This window comes from Ruditapes philippinarum, unplaced genomic scaffold, assembly GCF_026571515.1.
Source record: "Ruditapes philippinarum isolate M1 unplaced genomic scaffold, ASM2657151v2 ctg1114_1_1_1_1, whole genome shotgun sequence".
Taxonomy (NCBI): domain Eukaryota; kingdom Metazoa; phylum Mollusca; class Bivalvia; order Venerida; family Veneridae; genus Ruditapes; species Ruditapes philippinarum.
The window spans coordinates 159,711-175,115 of NW_026865748.1; the positions used below are offsets into that span (position 1 = coordinate 159,711).

The 15,405-nt window shown below is 31.9% G+C and overlaps 2 protein-coding genes and 1 long non-coding RNA gene across 3 annotated transcripts; all 3 read left to right on the plus strand.

Annotated features, from left to right (window-relative positions):
* Positions 1-3,530: 3,530 nt before the first annotated feature.
* On the plus strand, positions 3,531-6,013 carry LOC132730168 (uncharacterized). Its single transcript, XM_060716023.1, has 7 exons — positions 3,531-3,600; positions 4,021-4,094; positions 4,444-4,494; positions 4,728-4,790; positions 4,893-4,982; positions 5,150-5,449; positions 5,678-6,013. Exons 2-7 carry the CDS (start codon positions 4,034-4,036, stop codon positions 5,689-5,691), a joined length of 579 nt encoding a protein of 192 aa, XP_060572006.1. The 5' UTR covers positions 3,531-3,600; positions 4,021-4,033; the 3' UTR covers positions 5,692-6,013.
* A 7,123-nt stretch (positions 6,014-13,136) lies between these two features.
* LOC132730165 (keratin, type II cytoskeletal I-like) lies at positions 13,137-14,086 on the plus strand. Its single transcript, XM_060716020.1, has 3 exons — positions 13,137-13,203; positions 13,681-13,743; positions 13,905-14,086. Exons 1-3 carry the CDS (start codon positions 13,143-13,145, stop codon positions 14,084-14,086), a joined length of 306 nt encoding a protein of 101 aa, XP_060572003.1. The 5' UTR covers positions 13,137-13,142.
* A 112-nt stretch (positions 14,087-14,198) lies between these two features.
* LOC132730164 (uncharacterized) lies at positions 14,199-15,049 on the plus strand. Its single transcript, XR_009625724.1, has 3 exons — positions 14,199-14,302; positions 14,569-14,795; positions 15,008-15,049. It is a non-coding gene; the product is annotated as an uncharacterized LOC132730164 (long non-coding RNA).
* Positions 15,050-15,405: the final 356 nt, after the last annotated feature.

Sequence of the window (15,405 nt, forward strand, 5' to 3'; positions counted from 1 at the left end):
GCTTTCCCTATAACTGGCCAAGTTAATCTGGTCCTTTCTCAAAAAACTGCCAGGTCTTTTTGTAATGACAAATGTATTTATACTTTGTTTACCTAAAGTGTGTATTGTGTAAAACACAACACATCTTTTCTCTGTGTTTATTTAACATTAAACAAACGGGTGTACAGAAATTATTAATATTTTCAAATATCAAATTTGAGTATCTATCTTTAAAAAGTTAAACTGTTAAAGTTACAAGCTTTTTTTTTCATTGTTAAGTTGAGTTGAATTGACAATATTGACACTATATTTAAGATTGATTGATTTAATGGTGACTGACCAACAGTTGATATTAAAAAATGTTTAGGATCTGCTTAAAATATAACAAGACTGCCCAAATTGAACGTAACATATGAATTGGATGGATATATACAGATTTTCCATGGGCCACGTTCATGAGAATTAATTTATAAAATTTATAAAATTGATAGCGATTATGGCAAAATGCAAACAAATTTTGACTTTCATCTATAATACCCTTGGATGTTCATACATGTACTGTCACTTAAGGTAGACCATGGGTAATGGGCACTATAAGGAACGGTAAAATTGACAACATAGGACCGTTATGTGTCTTAAAGGTCACCTATATGCAAAATTAGGACAGTTATGTTCTTAAAGGTAACCTGTATGCAAAATTTAGATAAAAATAAATATGACTGACATGTATTATGAAATAATGATTATTAATGTATGTATAGTACAGAAGAATGTATATAAAGAGTGCATAAAATAACTAAATAATTTATTGTAATTTATGAGAAATTATTTCGGAAATGAATTGGATTAGGTATGGAGATTTCATTGAATGCCCTATAAGTCATGAAAAGCTGGTTTTATCCCATTTCATGATATAACAAACATTATTAAATCTATTATTTTTTTTTAAATTAGTATTTTTGTCAAGATAAAAGTAAGCATGCGCAATAAACGTTTCTTTAGAGCAATTATACACATATCCATTTTATATGACAAATACCAAATGCCATAAAACAAAAGGGAGCATCCATGACAAAAGTCGACAATGATAAAAACATAACTATGTTGACGACTTATTTTTCACTACCTTAGGTTCTTAACCAAAAGGTATCAAACACCCCAACAGATGTAATGCATTTTATTTCAACGAAAAAGAGAAGGAAAAAGGACGAAATATTTTTCAATTTCTCGAGCAACGATCTCCGATAACGTATCACTTAATTGTAAGCTGACTGAATGGGAGACCGATTACATCTTATTTGATACAGATCTTCTTCGTAATAAACATAGCAAGATTTTAAAGAAAAATGAGAGAATCAAACTTGAAATATGCGGGCCAGTTAAAAGAATTTCCCTTTCGAACAAATAATACTTTATGTTTGAGAAACAGAACGAAAGGAAGAAATAAATGACATTTCACAAGTTGATAATTATGACAAAATTCGTCTTTGAGTTACATTTTCTCATTATGTATGTAAAACGTCACAGAAATCAAAACACTTTCCATATAGCTTTAAGCAACGGCAAAGTTATAAAATATTGTACTCTTAATATTGAAAACAAAAAAGTGTGTACTGCTGATGAACAGTTTATACAACTTAAGCCTGTTTTATGGGATATGAGTAGGTGATACTATTTTGATAACCGAGTCAGCAAAATTCACTTACTTTCTATTGCAAATTTCTTTCTTTCAAGGGACCAACGTTACTCAATAATTACGAAAATTTCTGAAGGGTATATTTATAGTAAGTGTTGCCCATTATGTACACTTGACGCGAATAAACCTATATGTTACCTTATTTTCTAGTATGAAAGTGATTGAAAAGAAACAATGTATCCGATCTCTTATTACACAATTGCCGCAAGCACTGTGCTCAGTGTAATCAAATTTAAATGAAGAAAATCTCTTGAATTGGCAGATAATTTATGTTAATGATATAATAACAGATCAATATTTTTTGATAGGCGTAATCAAATAATCATTTATCCTTTAAGCTCAGTTCAACTTCAATGACAGCAACAAGAAAAATGTTGTTAACAAATCTGACCCATACCATTTAATTCTACTTCATGCACAACGACAGCACAAAATAAGACAACAAGTGTAATGAAATTATTTAATGTTTCAGATAATATTTGCATGCAAATCCTTAATGTGTAAAAAGCAATAAATCTGCTAGTTAAAAAAACGAATTCCGAAATTAAAATTCGAGTGAAATATGTTTCAAATTAAATATTTCTTTAAGTCTTACTGCAGTAGAGCAAACAACGCATGCACAAAATTAGTGTTAAAAGGTTAATATGATACTTAAAAAGCAGCATCATATTTTGTTCCGGAATATTTTATTAGTAAACGTACAATAGTCTGGTGTGTCAAATAAAAGAGACAGTTTACATTATAACTCTATCGAGAGTTAATCGACTAAAAGAATATTTATTATGAAAATAGCATAATTTGATGGTTTATAAACTTTATAAAATATATTTCATATTGAGATATAGCATCATACCCTTTGAAATATAGTAACACAATACACATATTCCACAAGTACAATCTATCTTGGTGCAATTGATGAAAGCAAACAGGAAAAGAATGATAAAATAGAATGTTGTCCAAATTTGATCTCAGCAACGTCCTCAGCAAAGTCTCAATTTTCAACAATTAATCGTTACAGAAAACAAATCATACGATTTATTTTTATTCTTAATTTTGTGTTAATATAAAAAATATACTAATACAAAATAACGTGAAATTAACAAAAGTTCATCAAACAAGATAATAGATTCCAACATGTCTTTATACAGATGTATCCGCTTCATTTTCTCCATTTTGAACAAAACATCTGAAAGGAAAGCAGCAATGATTGAAAAAAAAAACAATCAAAAGATAAAAAGTTGACTATTCATAATAAACGAAAACATTAAATTATTGTTAACTGTTACAAGTAATAAACTAAATATAAACTTTGTTTATTTTGTATTTTTGAACAACAAATTTCAATGCCAAATTTTAAAATTATTACAGCCTCCATAAAACTGAAAAGAATCCTTAAAAGGAATTGTTACCATCAACAAACTAATATAATAATAATCATTTTAAAAAAAATACGATGAATGCACGTTTGACTTCTAAACTCCTTTTGTATCATTTCGAAAGCTTAAATAAATAATTTTACACTCGTGAAAACCAAAACTTTATCCCTTCGCTTATGTATATTTGTGTGGTTATTTAAACGACAATGAAAGTGTTGCACTTATGTTTCTTAAACAATTAGATGACAAGGTTTCTGTTTTAAATGTATTACTTTCTATATTAGATCATTAACTGCAAGTTTAACACGTCCCGTTCTTTGATCATTGGTTACAATCTGTTTAATGTTACCGACACTAGACTGAAATGAATATGTTACTAATTTGTTGTATGCCTTAAAACATGCAGAGTTATCATAACTTTTTAACCAGTCATTGTGCCGTTATGCAAATATTTCCTGCATATATGGCTATATAAAGGAGAAAAATGCGACACTTAACAGAACTCTCCGACCATCCAGACCGCATTTCACATCCACCAATATTTTAAATGTAAGTACAAATATTTTCAGTTTCCTTTTTTCTTTATTGTTGCGTATGTATTTTGAGAGTTGATATAGTGTTGTTTTTAAAGCAAATGTAATGTTTTAACCAAAAATTGTTACTTCAAAAAAGTAAATAAATAAATTTTCTAAATACTTATATATTTTTTTTACCTATTAGCGCTTTTTTGGGGGTCGGAATATTTAAATATTTTCTTACCAAGTGTGTTTCAAGTTTATCTATCGACAGAAACAGCTTCGGAATTTTGCGTTTTTCAAATTCTATCAAAAATAATATATCCTTATACTAGTATTCAATGTATTATACGTAGTAATATTTAGATAAAAAAAAGAGAAGATTTTACTAAGGTACTGCAGAACGTTTTTCTATTATCATCTGATATATCTCATGAAAAGGTTTATGTTTCAGATCAGCCCAAACAATGGCTTCTGTTCAAATCATGTTGATCTCTGCCTTGCTGGCATTTACAAATGCATACAGAGGTACAAGTACAATCAGGAAACTAAATAACATTATCATACACGTAACTGAAAGCTAAAATTCAACAGAAATATTACACATATAGTTAAACAAAACGTTTGTCAAAATTTGAAAATGTTAAAGAAGGTGGCACATCTGTTATCTCTGCTTACATATCGAATAATCAATTTGCTTCATCTGAAATAAGTTTTAATGTATGAGGCATCAATAGTACGAACATTTCCTTGCTTGTTTCTAAAATATGATTATTTTAGGACACTGTACATATTCTGAATATTTATCTGTTCACATTGCATTCAATGTTAATATGGTATGAAAAGTTTAAACCATTCAAAGTTCATTGTTTTACAGGTGGCGGTGGTGGTGGTGGCATGATGATGCAAATGGGCGGCGGTGGAATGGGTGAGTACGATTTTGAAAACTGACAAAATTGAATATGCAATTAAACATTACAAGTTAACAGTTTGTATGCTTAGTCTATTTTAAATCCTCATAACCATTATAAATATAAGTACTGCATTTTTAAGAAATAGTCTTTACCTTAATCAGTGGTAACAATAAAAAAATTCAAAAACTATGTTTTTTATTTTTTTTATTTGAAACAGGCTAATAACCTTTAAATTGAATTATTTCAGGTGGTATGCCAATGGGTGGAGGTATGCCAATGGGTGGAGGTAAAAATGGAGGCGGCATGGGAGGTATGTAGTCATGTTGTGGTATGTTAAAAATGGAAAATATGAAATATCTCATTATTCATTTTAAAGAAAAAAAGAAATTGTATCATGTATTTTTATTAATAGGAATGCCGATGCCCATGCCCATGCCTATGCCAATGGCTATGCCAATGCCAATGCCGATGCCTAGTCCAATGCCAATGGGAGGAAAAGGAGGCAAGTCTAATTTCTTATTAAGATATAACTGTAGGTTTTGCTCGAAGAATAGAATAATATAATTCTTAATGAATAAAACAGCATTAGTTTTAAGAGTTAAAATTTGACTTTATGGTAATAACTTATAGTACATGTATATCAATGGAATTATGCATCGCTAACTGCAGGTATGGGCGGTGGTATGCCAATGATGCCAATGGGTGGTGGTATGGGAGGTGGTATGCCAATGGGCGGCGGTATGGACGGTGGTATGATGATGCCGATATATGGAGGAATGGGAGGCGGTATGCCAATGGGAGGCAACAAAGGAGGAATGGGCGGTGGAATGATGATGCCAATGAATGGTGGTATGGGAGGCGGTATGCCAATGGGCGGTGGTATGCCAATGGGAGGAAGCAAAGGAGGAATGGGCGGTGGAATGATGATGCCAATGGGTGGAGGAATGGGAGGCGGTATGCCAATGGGCGGTAATATTCCAGGAAACTTTATATATATTTGATAAAATTGAAAGGTTTTTAAATATTAAAACACATTTGTGTTAGTTTTCTTCAGATATTATCATACAGCTTAATTGTGTTCATCAAGAACTCAATGCGCATATAATTAATTAATAATAAAAAGTAAAAAAGATATCATATTTATCAATATTTTATGTCAACACAACATCTCTTATTGCGCTTATTTTTCTATAACAGGTAGAAAATATTAAGCAATTCCGACCTGATGACAAGATTCAAGTTTACCATGGATTCTGACGATGCATCTATGATGGATGAAATAAATTAATCATTTGTGATGTGACTTTTCCAGCGAATTCTCTAACAGCAGCGACTTTTCTTTACTTCGATGGACACATTTAATTCAACACTCACCATATATAAACCAAATTTGAATATTTGTAAGATTAATGACTGTGCAATCAACATGTTATGCATCATGTTTATTATCGTGACCATGATATTTTACCGAATGTGCACACACAAAAAGGTCTTAAATGTGATCATTTGTATACTTGTTATATATTGATTTAATCATTTTATTTTCGCCTACATTCTCTTTTAATCTATGTTATATTATATTGCAGTTATGATATTAAAATGCATATTGAAGAAAGAGATTTTTGTTGTTTTAATTTGGTATTAAAAACACAAACATTTTAATAAAAATTATGAGCACATTTAAAAACAAACGTATCAGGATATTTGATACAGGTGTGACAAAAGTATCAGAAGTATCAGGAGACAAAAGTGCTCCTATCTCATATAGTTCAGTTCTGCTATCAAAATGAGAAATACACTTTTGAGAAGGAAAGAAAAGATATTTCAATTTGTGTAAAAAATATTATTATAATGCTTATAAAAGTTTTTGTATGGACATTTTTTGCGGCAGATGAAAGAAAACATTAATTAAAACACATAACATAGGCATATCTATTTAACCTTTTATTGTAAATGCGGACTGTCGCAAGGGGTAATAAACTCGCCCATACAATTTCCTTTCTTGAAGAAAAATAATTGATAAGGTAACATTAGATGTTGTTATATCGTACTCATTGCTGAACTCGACATATTTGAAATTTTTACAGCTTTGCTGATATTTCAGTTATTTGCTAGATAAAAACGTTTACTTATTATATAATTTTGAAGTAAAATACGATGATTATTATGATATAAAACATATGTAAATGAAAGGAGATTTAAAAAAGCGGTGACGATTTTGCAAGGGGTAATAAACTCGCCCATACAATTTCTTTTCTTGAAGAAAAAAAATTTATATAAAAACATTAAATTTTGTTACATTGCTTTGATTACGTCCCTTGACTGACTGCTTAAAACAGGTTCTGCTGTATAGGAAATCTGAGCACAATTTGACAAATATTATCTTAAATTTCTTGCAAGTGCCTAATGATATTTGCTCCAAATATCGACTGAACAACTGGACTAAAAGTCAATGTTATGAAATAATCCATCTTACATTTAGATTTATCTAACATTAAATTTCATAAGCAGTTCAAAGTCGACTTATTATCGCATGGATTTCCATAGCTAAAGATGATTTGGGCGAAACTGGGCCACAAAGGGGCAAATGAAAGACACATTTCCTCTACATCATGATTCTTTGATATGCAAGAGATTATGACACAACTTGTACACCGCAAGGATTTTTTCTTGCATATGTTATTCACATGCTTATAATATATTTGCTAATTAAGGATTGAGCTAATTTAAAAAAAGATATTGTAAGCTGACAAAAATACAACTCTTGGAATATTTCATCGATTAACATAAAATGTATTTTAAAGAACAGAAACAGAGTTTACTTTATTACAATAGTTTCCGTACCAGCGATGACTAAAGGACAAGAAATTAAATGCAACTTTAATGCGAACAAACTGATATTAGAATATATATGTAATCTATATGAATTATCTTTGTTCGAATTCAATTATTAAAGCTTTATGTTTATATATGAAAGAAGTTTCAAATTGTTTGCTGGAAAGATATACATGTATACACCTTTCTGCGATAAACATTTAGAGTTTTATATACACCCATAATTCAAAACTGGAAATGGTTTATTTAAAAATAAATACGAGAACACGTGTACAATGGGGTAATAAATTTAATAGTCTATCAAAGTTTCATTAATTCCCTAGATATGTAATACTAAAAGAAATGATCTATTTTTGTATTTAAAATATGGTATCAACTATATAAACCCCAAACGATCCTTTTTCACTTGACCGCTTAGTATTAAATCAAACATTGCTGTACATGATAATAAATCCGTCGAAGGCATTCCTCGCTCTATGACAAAAATATATGTAAAACAATAATCAAAGTTTATTTAACAGCCGATGAATACAATAAATTCCTGTTCTTCTGTTATTTTTAACACTTTGCAACCGTCAATGAAATAGTTTTACAACTGTGAAAAAAGCACATTACCTCTTCATATGTTTCCACTTGTTGGGGTGATAAAAAAGACCACAAAAGTGGCGCACTTATGTTTCATTAAAAAGTTTTACGACAAAGTTACTGTCATAAGATATTCATATCGTGCCTTATATGATCATTAAATGCAAGATTTACACGTCCCGTTCTTTGATCCGTTCAGACAAACTGTTAACTTATTGCCCTCCCTATTGCACTGGTTACGTGGGTTACGAGTTTTAAGTATAAGTTCTGCGTGTAGTTGCTAAACTTTATTCTATGGGGGTCTGTTGCCATGAGAATTTTCGCTTGTAGTGTTTGAGGGCTGGCTTTTTTGACCTTCGATAGCAGTTTCATTGGCAAAAGAATTTTGCTTCTAGCGCTAGATAGACGACTAACTTTTACTTTCGATATCATCCGCATTGCATAAAACCTGACGCATTTAATGTAAAACATTCACAATCTAGAGAATAAATTATAATTTACAAATGTCTTTGAAACAGACATCAGAACATACATTGTTTTCAAAAGAAAATTGATAAAAAAAGAAAAAAGTCCTAAAACATCGTATTGCTTACGCAGTATTTGATTTGATTAATTGACAATATCACAAATAAAACCGTTCTAGATCTTGACAGAAAAAATGTGAAAAGGTAAAATCATGATATACATACAAACTTTGTCATTTCATTTGTTAACATCAGTTAACAAAACAATCGTTTGAACTTTACACAATGAAAAAAAACCCCCAAAAAACCCATCGGTCTTATGATAGCAAAACAAGTTTAAAAAGTATTGGTAAATATAAAGTTATTTTGCAAATTTCATATTTTTGAGTATAAAGTAATCTTTCTTTTATTATGTTTATCTATTCATAATTACAATCAGGAAAATAAATGCATTTATTTCACATTTTCTGTACTCACATTGTTTTTTAATTCACCAATAATAACTTTGATAAGGAACTGAAAGATACATTATGAAAACAGTCAATAGATTTTTTTTCAGATCTGACCAAACAATGAAACTTATTTCGGCAATATTCGTCTCTGCCTTGATGTCACTTTCCAGTGCATACAGAGGTTTTAGAGTAAGACCAAATACAATCCATTCATCAAAGTTTTAAGATCGAGAAACAATTTTGTTTAAGGCTGAGAATGTCCCAGAAATGCTGTTATCTTTTTTTCAAAGTATATTTAATTTGGTGTCTTGTTACAGTTTTTAAAAAGTTTCCCATTGGCCATATACCTGAACTATCCTTTGCTTCTGTTACCTTCTGGCATTAGTAGATGTATAGTGGTTTAGTATTTTTCATGAATGTCTAATTACTAGTTTGTTTACAGTTTGCTACCTTCATAAAAGATAACTTTACATTCAGCTTTACTTACATGAGGTTGAAAGCTCCCTAAATGCTCTGACACCGTTATTTACACACTATGACACCCACGTGCCCTTTCTAAAGAAGGAAATATATATTCATTTCCGAGGCACAGTGTAAAGACATTTCCTGATAGAATTTAAATAATTGACAATACGATGTCGTGTTGAAGGTGGTGGCATGATCATGTCCAATGGGTGGCAATGGATTGGTGAGCATATTTTTATTGACTGATAAATGAACGTTTGAAAAAGAGATATTTCAAAGTGTTAAGCAATAACGAAAATATCACTTTTGCACTTACATTTAATTATGTTGTTAGCTTTTATTTTAAAGTAACGACTTTGTATAACAATAGACATACATTTTATATTAATTGGTTGCCTTTTAGGGTGGTATGCAAGTGAATATGACCGGAGGTGTACCGATGGGCGGTGGTAAAAACGGACGCGGCATGGAGGGGATGGGATAATGATTATCAAATAGACTATTACATGTTGGAAATTTAATAAAAAACATACAAAAACGTCATGGTATAAACTTATTAGAAATGTGGTTAATTTACAAACGTAGCGGTATCAACATTCAGGAAAGAAATAAAAAACAGCGTCGGAATTTGTAACTTGTTTAGCCACCATACCACGAGATTAAGAATCCTTTTTCACCATGTCGACATGTCAACGTAGTCTTGGAAACTTTCTTTCAGAACAAGCTTCTATCCTTTTATTGATTTTACTAAAATACATTTTCCTGTTTTCATTTAGAAAAAATAATGTGAGCTAGTAATGCATGTAAATTGAATAATAATTTGTTTGATAATAATAGTAAGAAGTGACAGTATGATTATTTTTTGTTGTAGCTATATACAATGTGTTGCAAAATACAAAATGTAGTGTCTATTTCAATGGTGACCGGACCAATAATTGTTTATAACTTTAACAACTGCCTAAAATGTAAAAAAAAACATATCGACTATTTTAACCAACTAAGCGTTACCGATACATTCTCAAGGACATTTATAAAAATGCCCATGTGCCAGAATAAGAAACTGAAAACAAATACGGTAAAATGTAAACTTTTTATGACTTTTACTCTCAAAAATTACACTTGGATGGGCATAATGTCACTTAAACAAGATGTTTTAAAATGCAAATAACGATGTTTGTAAATGAAAATAATTATAAAGGCTATTAAAGTAACTACGACAAAAATGACATCATTACTTTATCCCTAATACACATGTATTGATATAAATTAAGTAGAGGGAAAATGACCTGTGAGATTTTAACACCGTAAATTTGTTACTTACACGTAACTTACATGTGCTTGAATAGCTCGAACACTCTCCGTACATCCCCTTCTTTGATCCTGTCTTACAAAAAAGCAAAGAACAGCATCCAAACATTGTTCAGTTATGTTGTATGTTAACTTTGACGATGAAAAAGGTGTTGATACTTGTTACTGACACAAATGTTAAAGGGGCATTCCATAAACATTTTTTTCTTTTTAAATTTAAACCATTATTTGCAATGTTGATTTTTTTTCTTGGAATGAACAATAAGCCTATTTCAGTAATCGAAAGACAAATTGTTGTATCTTCCCAATTTAGAAACAGTCCTTTTAAAATTTACATTGATAGTGGATAAAAAAGTTACTTTTAACTTCTATGTATATTGACAAATATAAGCATAAATAAATCAAATAAACTTAGAGTAATAAACTTTGTTTGTTATCAATAAAGATTACAAACATATGCCAACAAAAACACATCTCTTTATCTTTGGTTTTTATTCACTCGTTTATCCGAACAGGCTTTGTCGAAGGGAAATGACAAAACTGGAGAAGTAAAATGTTAAAATAAATGACCAAGCTATTTAAAACATTTTTATTTATCTTTCTAAAGGACAAAATGTATGGATTCAATGTACTTGCATTTTGTCAAAAATAAGTTTTAAATCAATGGACAAATGCGTTTTCAAGATATTCATAACATTCTTATACAGCTTACTAAATGATCATAATAATTTTGTGAAAAATTAGTTTAAGAAAAAGCACAAATGCATTTATTTTATTGCATATATTTATAATGTCTACTTCATTTTCTTATTATTATTTGTTCGTTCGTCTGTTTGATTTTGCAGCTTATTTTTTTTATGCCGAATTAACACACGCCTTGGGTCATATCCGGCGGTCCATTCACCGAACCGGCTTTTTTAGATGGATAACTAGCCAGTATATTCGAATTTCTCCATGACTGACTTCTAATCCCACATGATCTAATATGTTTATAATTAGAAATAATATTTCTTTATGCTTTTAATAGAATTAAACAACTATTAAACTATTAATAATCCACATTAGCGGATAATTTCATTCTGTTTTCCTGCGTTCATATATAACGAAAACAAATATGTATATATTTTTTTTTGGTAAATGGAACTCACGAAATAAAATTCAATTACTTTGCGAACATCCATCGTAAACACACAAAACTTCCGGTCGCAAAACTTCTACTGTAAGTATGTGTATGTTAAGCAAGTCACGTGACCATGAAGTAGAGCGTTCGTTCCATATAAGAACGGAGGAGAAATAAAAAAACGCAGTAGACCTCCTGGATATTTTCGGACCTCATTGTGTTTTCACACGTCTATCAATGTAAGTAAAAATGATTTTTAATATCAAAACTTATTTTGTTACAAAATGAAATGTCCTTGTGATTAAAGTTTAACACAAATTTTACCAGGATTTAAAAAGCAAAGAATTCGTTATATATACAGCTATATTTATAAGGTGATTTATAAACATTTATTGCAAAATAAGTAGAATTTAGTATGATGTGATACATATTTTGGTATCAAATTAAGTTCGTTTTTTTTTTTTTCTTGAGTATTTTTCTTCCAATTTACTTCGGCTTATTTGAATAAATATATTGATATTTCAAAATTTCATTTCGAAGCGATTTTCACACAACATACAGCAATTTAATACAATACGATGATCAAGTGGATTTAATTGAAAGCTAATGCTGAAAACGATAATTGTTATTCTCTCCAAATTGAACTGGAAACTAATGCTAAAGGTTTATTATAATTCGCTCCAAGTAACTTTTTTTTCAGCTTAATTCCATTGCTTTGTATTTCAGTTATGGAAGACTTATTTTTACATATACGAACTTTATTATAAGAATAATCATCAAACGTTATTCATAGTCAAGATTTTTTTCTATCCGTTAACGCGGGAAGCACATACCAAGCTCTCATGCCGCACTGTTCTCTATTAAATGTCAGCGCACAACCTAATCTAGAAATTTCTATATAGATATTGTCATACGTTTACCTCATTAGGAAAATTACATAATAAGTATATTTTAAGCTTAAATACTTTTGACAAATCTCAAGTTATTGACATTTTACTATTTTCTAGAGGGAAAGTTAAAGATTTTCAATCATTGCCTAAATTTGCTGTATGGAAGCTGTAAAATACCGTTGTTTTTTTAAAATCCTTCAGGATCATTGCGTTGAATTAAATTATCTAATTATCTAAGTCGGTATTGGAGGGATTGAGATGAGATGATGCAACTTTCATTAACTCTACGAACCAAGTTTAAGATTATTTCTTTTATTTATATACTTGGGTTTTCTCTTTTCCAAAAATATGTTTTTGTTTCTTTGGGTTTTACGGCACATTGACACATGACTGGCCATACAGCACCAAACACTTTGATTAATAAACCTAAAAAATGGGTTAGAACAAGGTTATAAAACGAGTTAAATGATATACATATATTCATCCTTTTTATAGTATTGTTTATTTATTTGAGTGTACATATATTTGCAGCACAAGTCAACAATGAATCCTATTCAAGTCACTTTATTTTCTGCTCTACTGGCGCTATCCACTGCATACAGAGGTAGGTAAAGTTTTTAATACTTGCATTAATATATGAACTAAAAGTTAAAGAGTGAACGAAATGGTGCTTATGCAACCCTGTCTCAGTATAATATTTATAATGCATACGAGCGTCAAATTTACGATTTATGGTCGCCCCCTGCCTGCACCGCCTTTTGTATACCCTGCCTATTTTGCACCGTTTCTGGTAAGTGTCCTACTGAGTTCCTTTCCAGCTGCTCTAAGCTGATTGATGTTGTCGTGGGCTGCGTGCCATGAACATCGTTCTCTATTACTGATATTTGTACACATTATGCTGAAAATATTGTGTATACAGTATGTCCGAATCGGGTCAAAAGTATTCTTTAACCGACTAATTTTATGACTGTGCTGGTCATTAGACCTTAAAATGTCCTAAAATTGTCAAACACATTTTTTTATTTGTTAAACATACCGACGAACATACCTTTATGACAATAAAAGATATATGTAATTGCAGGTGGAGGTGGCGGTGGGATGGGTGGTGGTATGGGCGGAGGAATGCCTATGGGTGGCGGAATGGGTAAGTTTTGTTAATCTTTGATATAATGAGATCGTAACTAAGTCTTTTCAAAATTAAGAACTGTTGTCTGGATTGTATGACAATGTGTTCGTTTTTCAAAAAAAATAAATAAAATAAATAAATAAATAAAAAAAAAATAATAGAGATTTTTTATGTTTTAGGTGGCGGCAAAATGGGCGGTGGAATGCCAATGGGTGGTGGTATGGGCGGGGGAATGCCAATGGGTGGCGGTAAAGGAGGAATGGGTGGTGGAATGATGATGCCAATGGGTGGTGGGTATGGGAGGAGGTATGCCAATGGGAGGTGGAATGGGGCGGCGGCATGCCAAATGGGAGGAGGGTAAAGGTGGAATGGCGGTGGCATGGGAGGCGGCATGCCAATGGGGAGGTGGAATGGGCGGCGGCATGCCAATGGAGGGAGGTGGTATGGGTGGAGGAATGCGGGGGGGGGGGGGGGGGAGGCGGAAAAGGTGGCATGGGCGGAGGAATGCCAATGATGATGATGATGCCAATGGGCGGCGGTGGAATGCCAATGGGTGGTGGTAAAGGAGGAATGGGAGGTAAAAAGCTTGTTATTTATTATCTATTTTACAATGAACAGTCATTTATTTGGAGCTTTATTAAGACTCATATGGTATTTTTGTGGGGCTTCAAAATAAGTATTAGCATTAAGGAAAACCTGAAAAACTATTAAAACTGGTCTTTAGAAAAATTATCTTTTATGAAATAAATATAAATAAAGTTACGAACTTAGTGAGAGGTACTTTTATTTATGTTTAAAACACTGAGGTATTACAATAATAATATACATATATCCTGATTCTAGGAGGTATGGGCGGAGGAATGCCAATGGGAGGCGGTATGGGCGGAGGAATGCCAATGGGAGGCGGTATGGCGGAGGAATGCCAATGGGAGGCGGCATGGGCGGTGGAATGGGAGGTGGTATGAGTAAAATGATGATGCAACTAATGATGGGCGGTGGAATGGGTGGTATGCCAATGGGAGGTGGAATGGGCGGTGGAATGATGCCGATGCCAATGGGTGGAAAAGGAGGTAATGCTTATATAAACAACATTACCAGTTCGTCACGTTATTTTAACAGTATCAGTTACTAGTATCACGTCATTTTTAACAAGTGTTTTACGTAGGAAAAACGTCATTATAATTTTCTAAACTTGTTTGTATTGTTTAATATATACCGTATAGTTCCAATATTCTTTAACTTTAGTGTGTCAAAGTATCACTTGAATTTAATTTCGGAACAGGAATGGGCGGTGGTATGGGTGGAGGAATGGGCGGCGGTAGGGTGGAGGAATGGGGGCGGAATGCCAATGGCGGTGGTATGGCGGCGGTATGCCTATGGGCGGGGGAAAAGGAGGCATGGCGGAGGGAATGATGATGCCAATTCGGTATGGGTGGAGGAAATGCCAAGGGAGGTGGAATGGGAGGAGGTATGGGCCAATGGGAGGCGGAAAAGGGTGGTATGGGAGGAGGGTAATGCAAATGATGATGATGCCAAGGGCGGTGGAATGGGCGGAGGCATGCCAATGGGGCGAGGAATGGGAGGTAAATATCACATGTCAAAATTCGTAGTACAAAAATGAATGAAATGGTTCAATGTTGAAAAGCGATATCAAAATTTTTACATTTCTTTGTCAGTAAA

What these genes read in the sequence shown, in the direction of transcription:
- LOC132730168 (XM_060716023.1), top strand. Translation starts at nt 4,034, where the DNA reads ATGGCTTCTGTTCAAATCATGTTGATCTCTGCCTTGCTGGCATTTACA. An exon ending in ATTTACAAATGCATACAGAG is followed by an intron (nt 4,095 to 4,443) that starts GTACAAGTACAA and finishes ATTGTTTTACAG; the next exon opens with GTGGCGGTGGTGGTGGTGGC. An exon ending in GCCAATGGGAGGAAAAGGAG is followed by an intron (nt 4,983 to 5,149) that starts GCAAGTCTAATT and finishes CGCTAACTGCAG; the next exon opens with GTATGGGCGGTGGTATGCCA.
- LOC132730165 (XM_060716020.1), top strand. Translation starts at nt 13,143, where the DNA reads ATGAATCCTATTCAAGTCACTTTATTTTCTGCTCTACTGGCGCTATCC. An exon ending in GCTATCCACTGCATACAGAG is followed by an intron (nt 13,204 to 13,680) that starts GTAGGTAAAGTT and finishes ATGTAATTGCAG; the next exon opens with GTGGAGGTGGCGGTGGGATG. An exon ending in GCCTATGGGTGGCGGAATGG is followed by an intron (nt 13,744 to 13,904) that starts GTAAGTTTTGTT and finishes TTTATGTTTTAG; the next exon opens with GTGGCGGCAAAATGGGCGGT.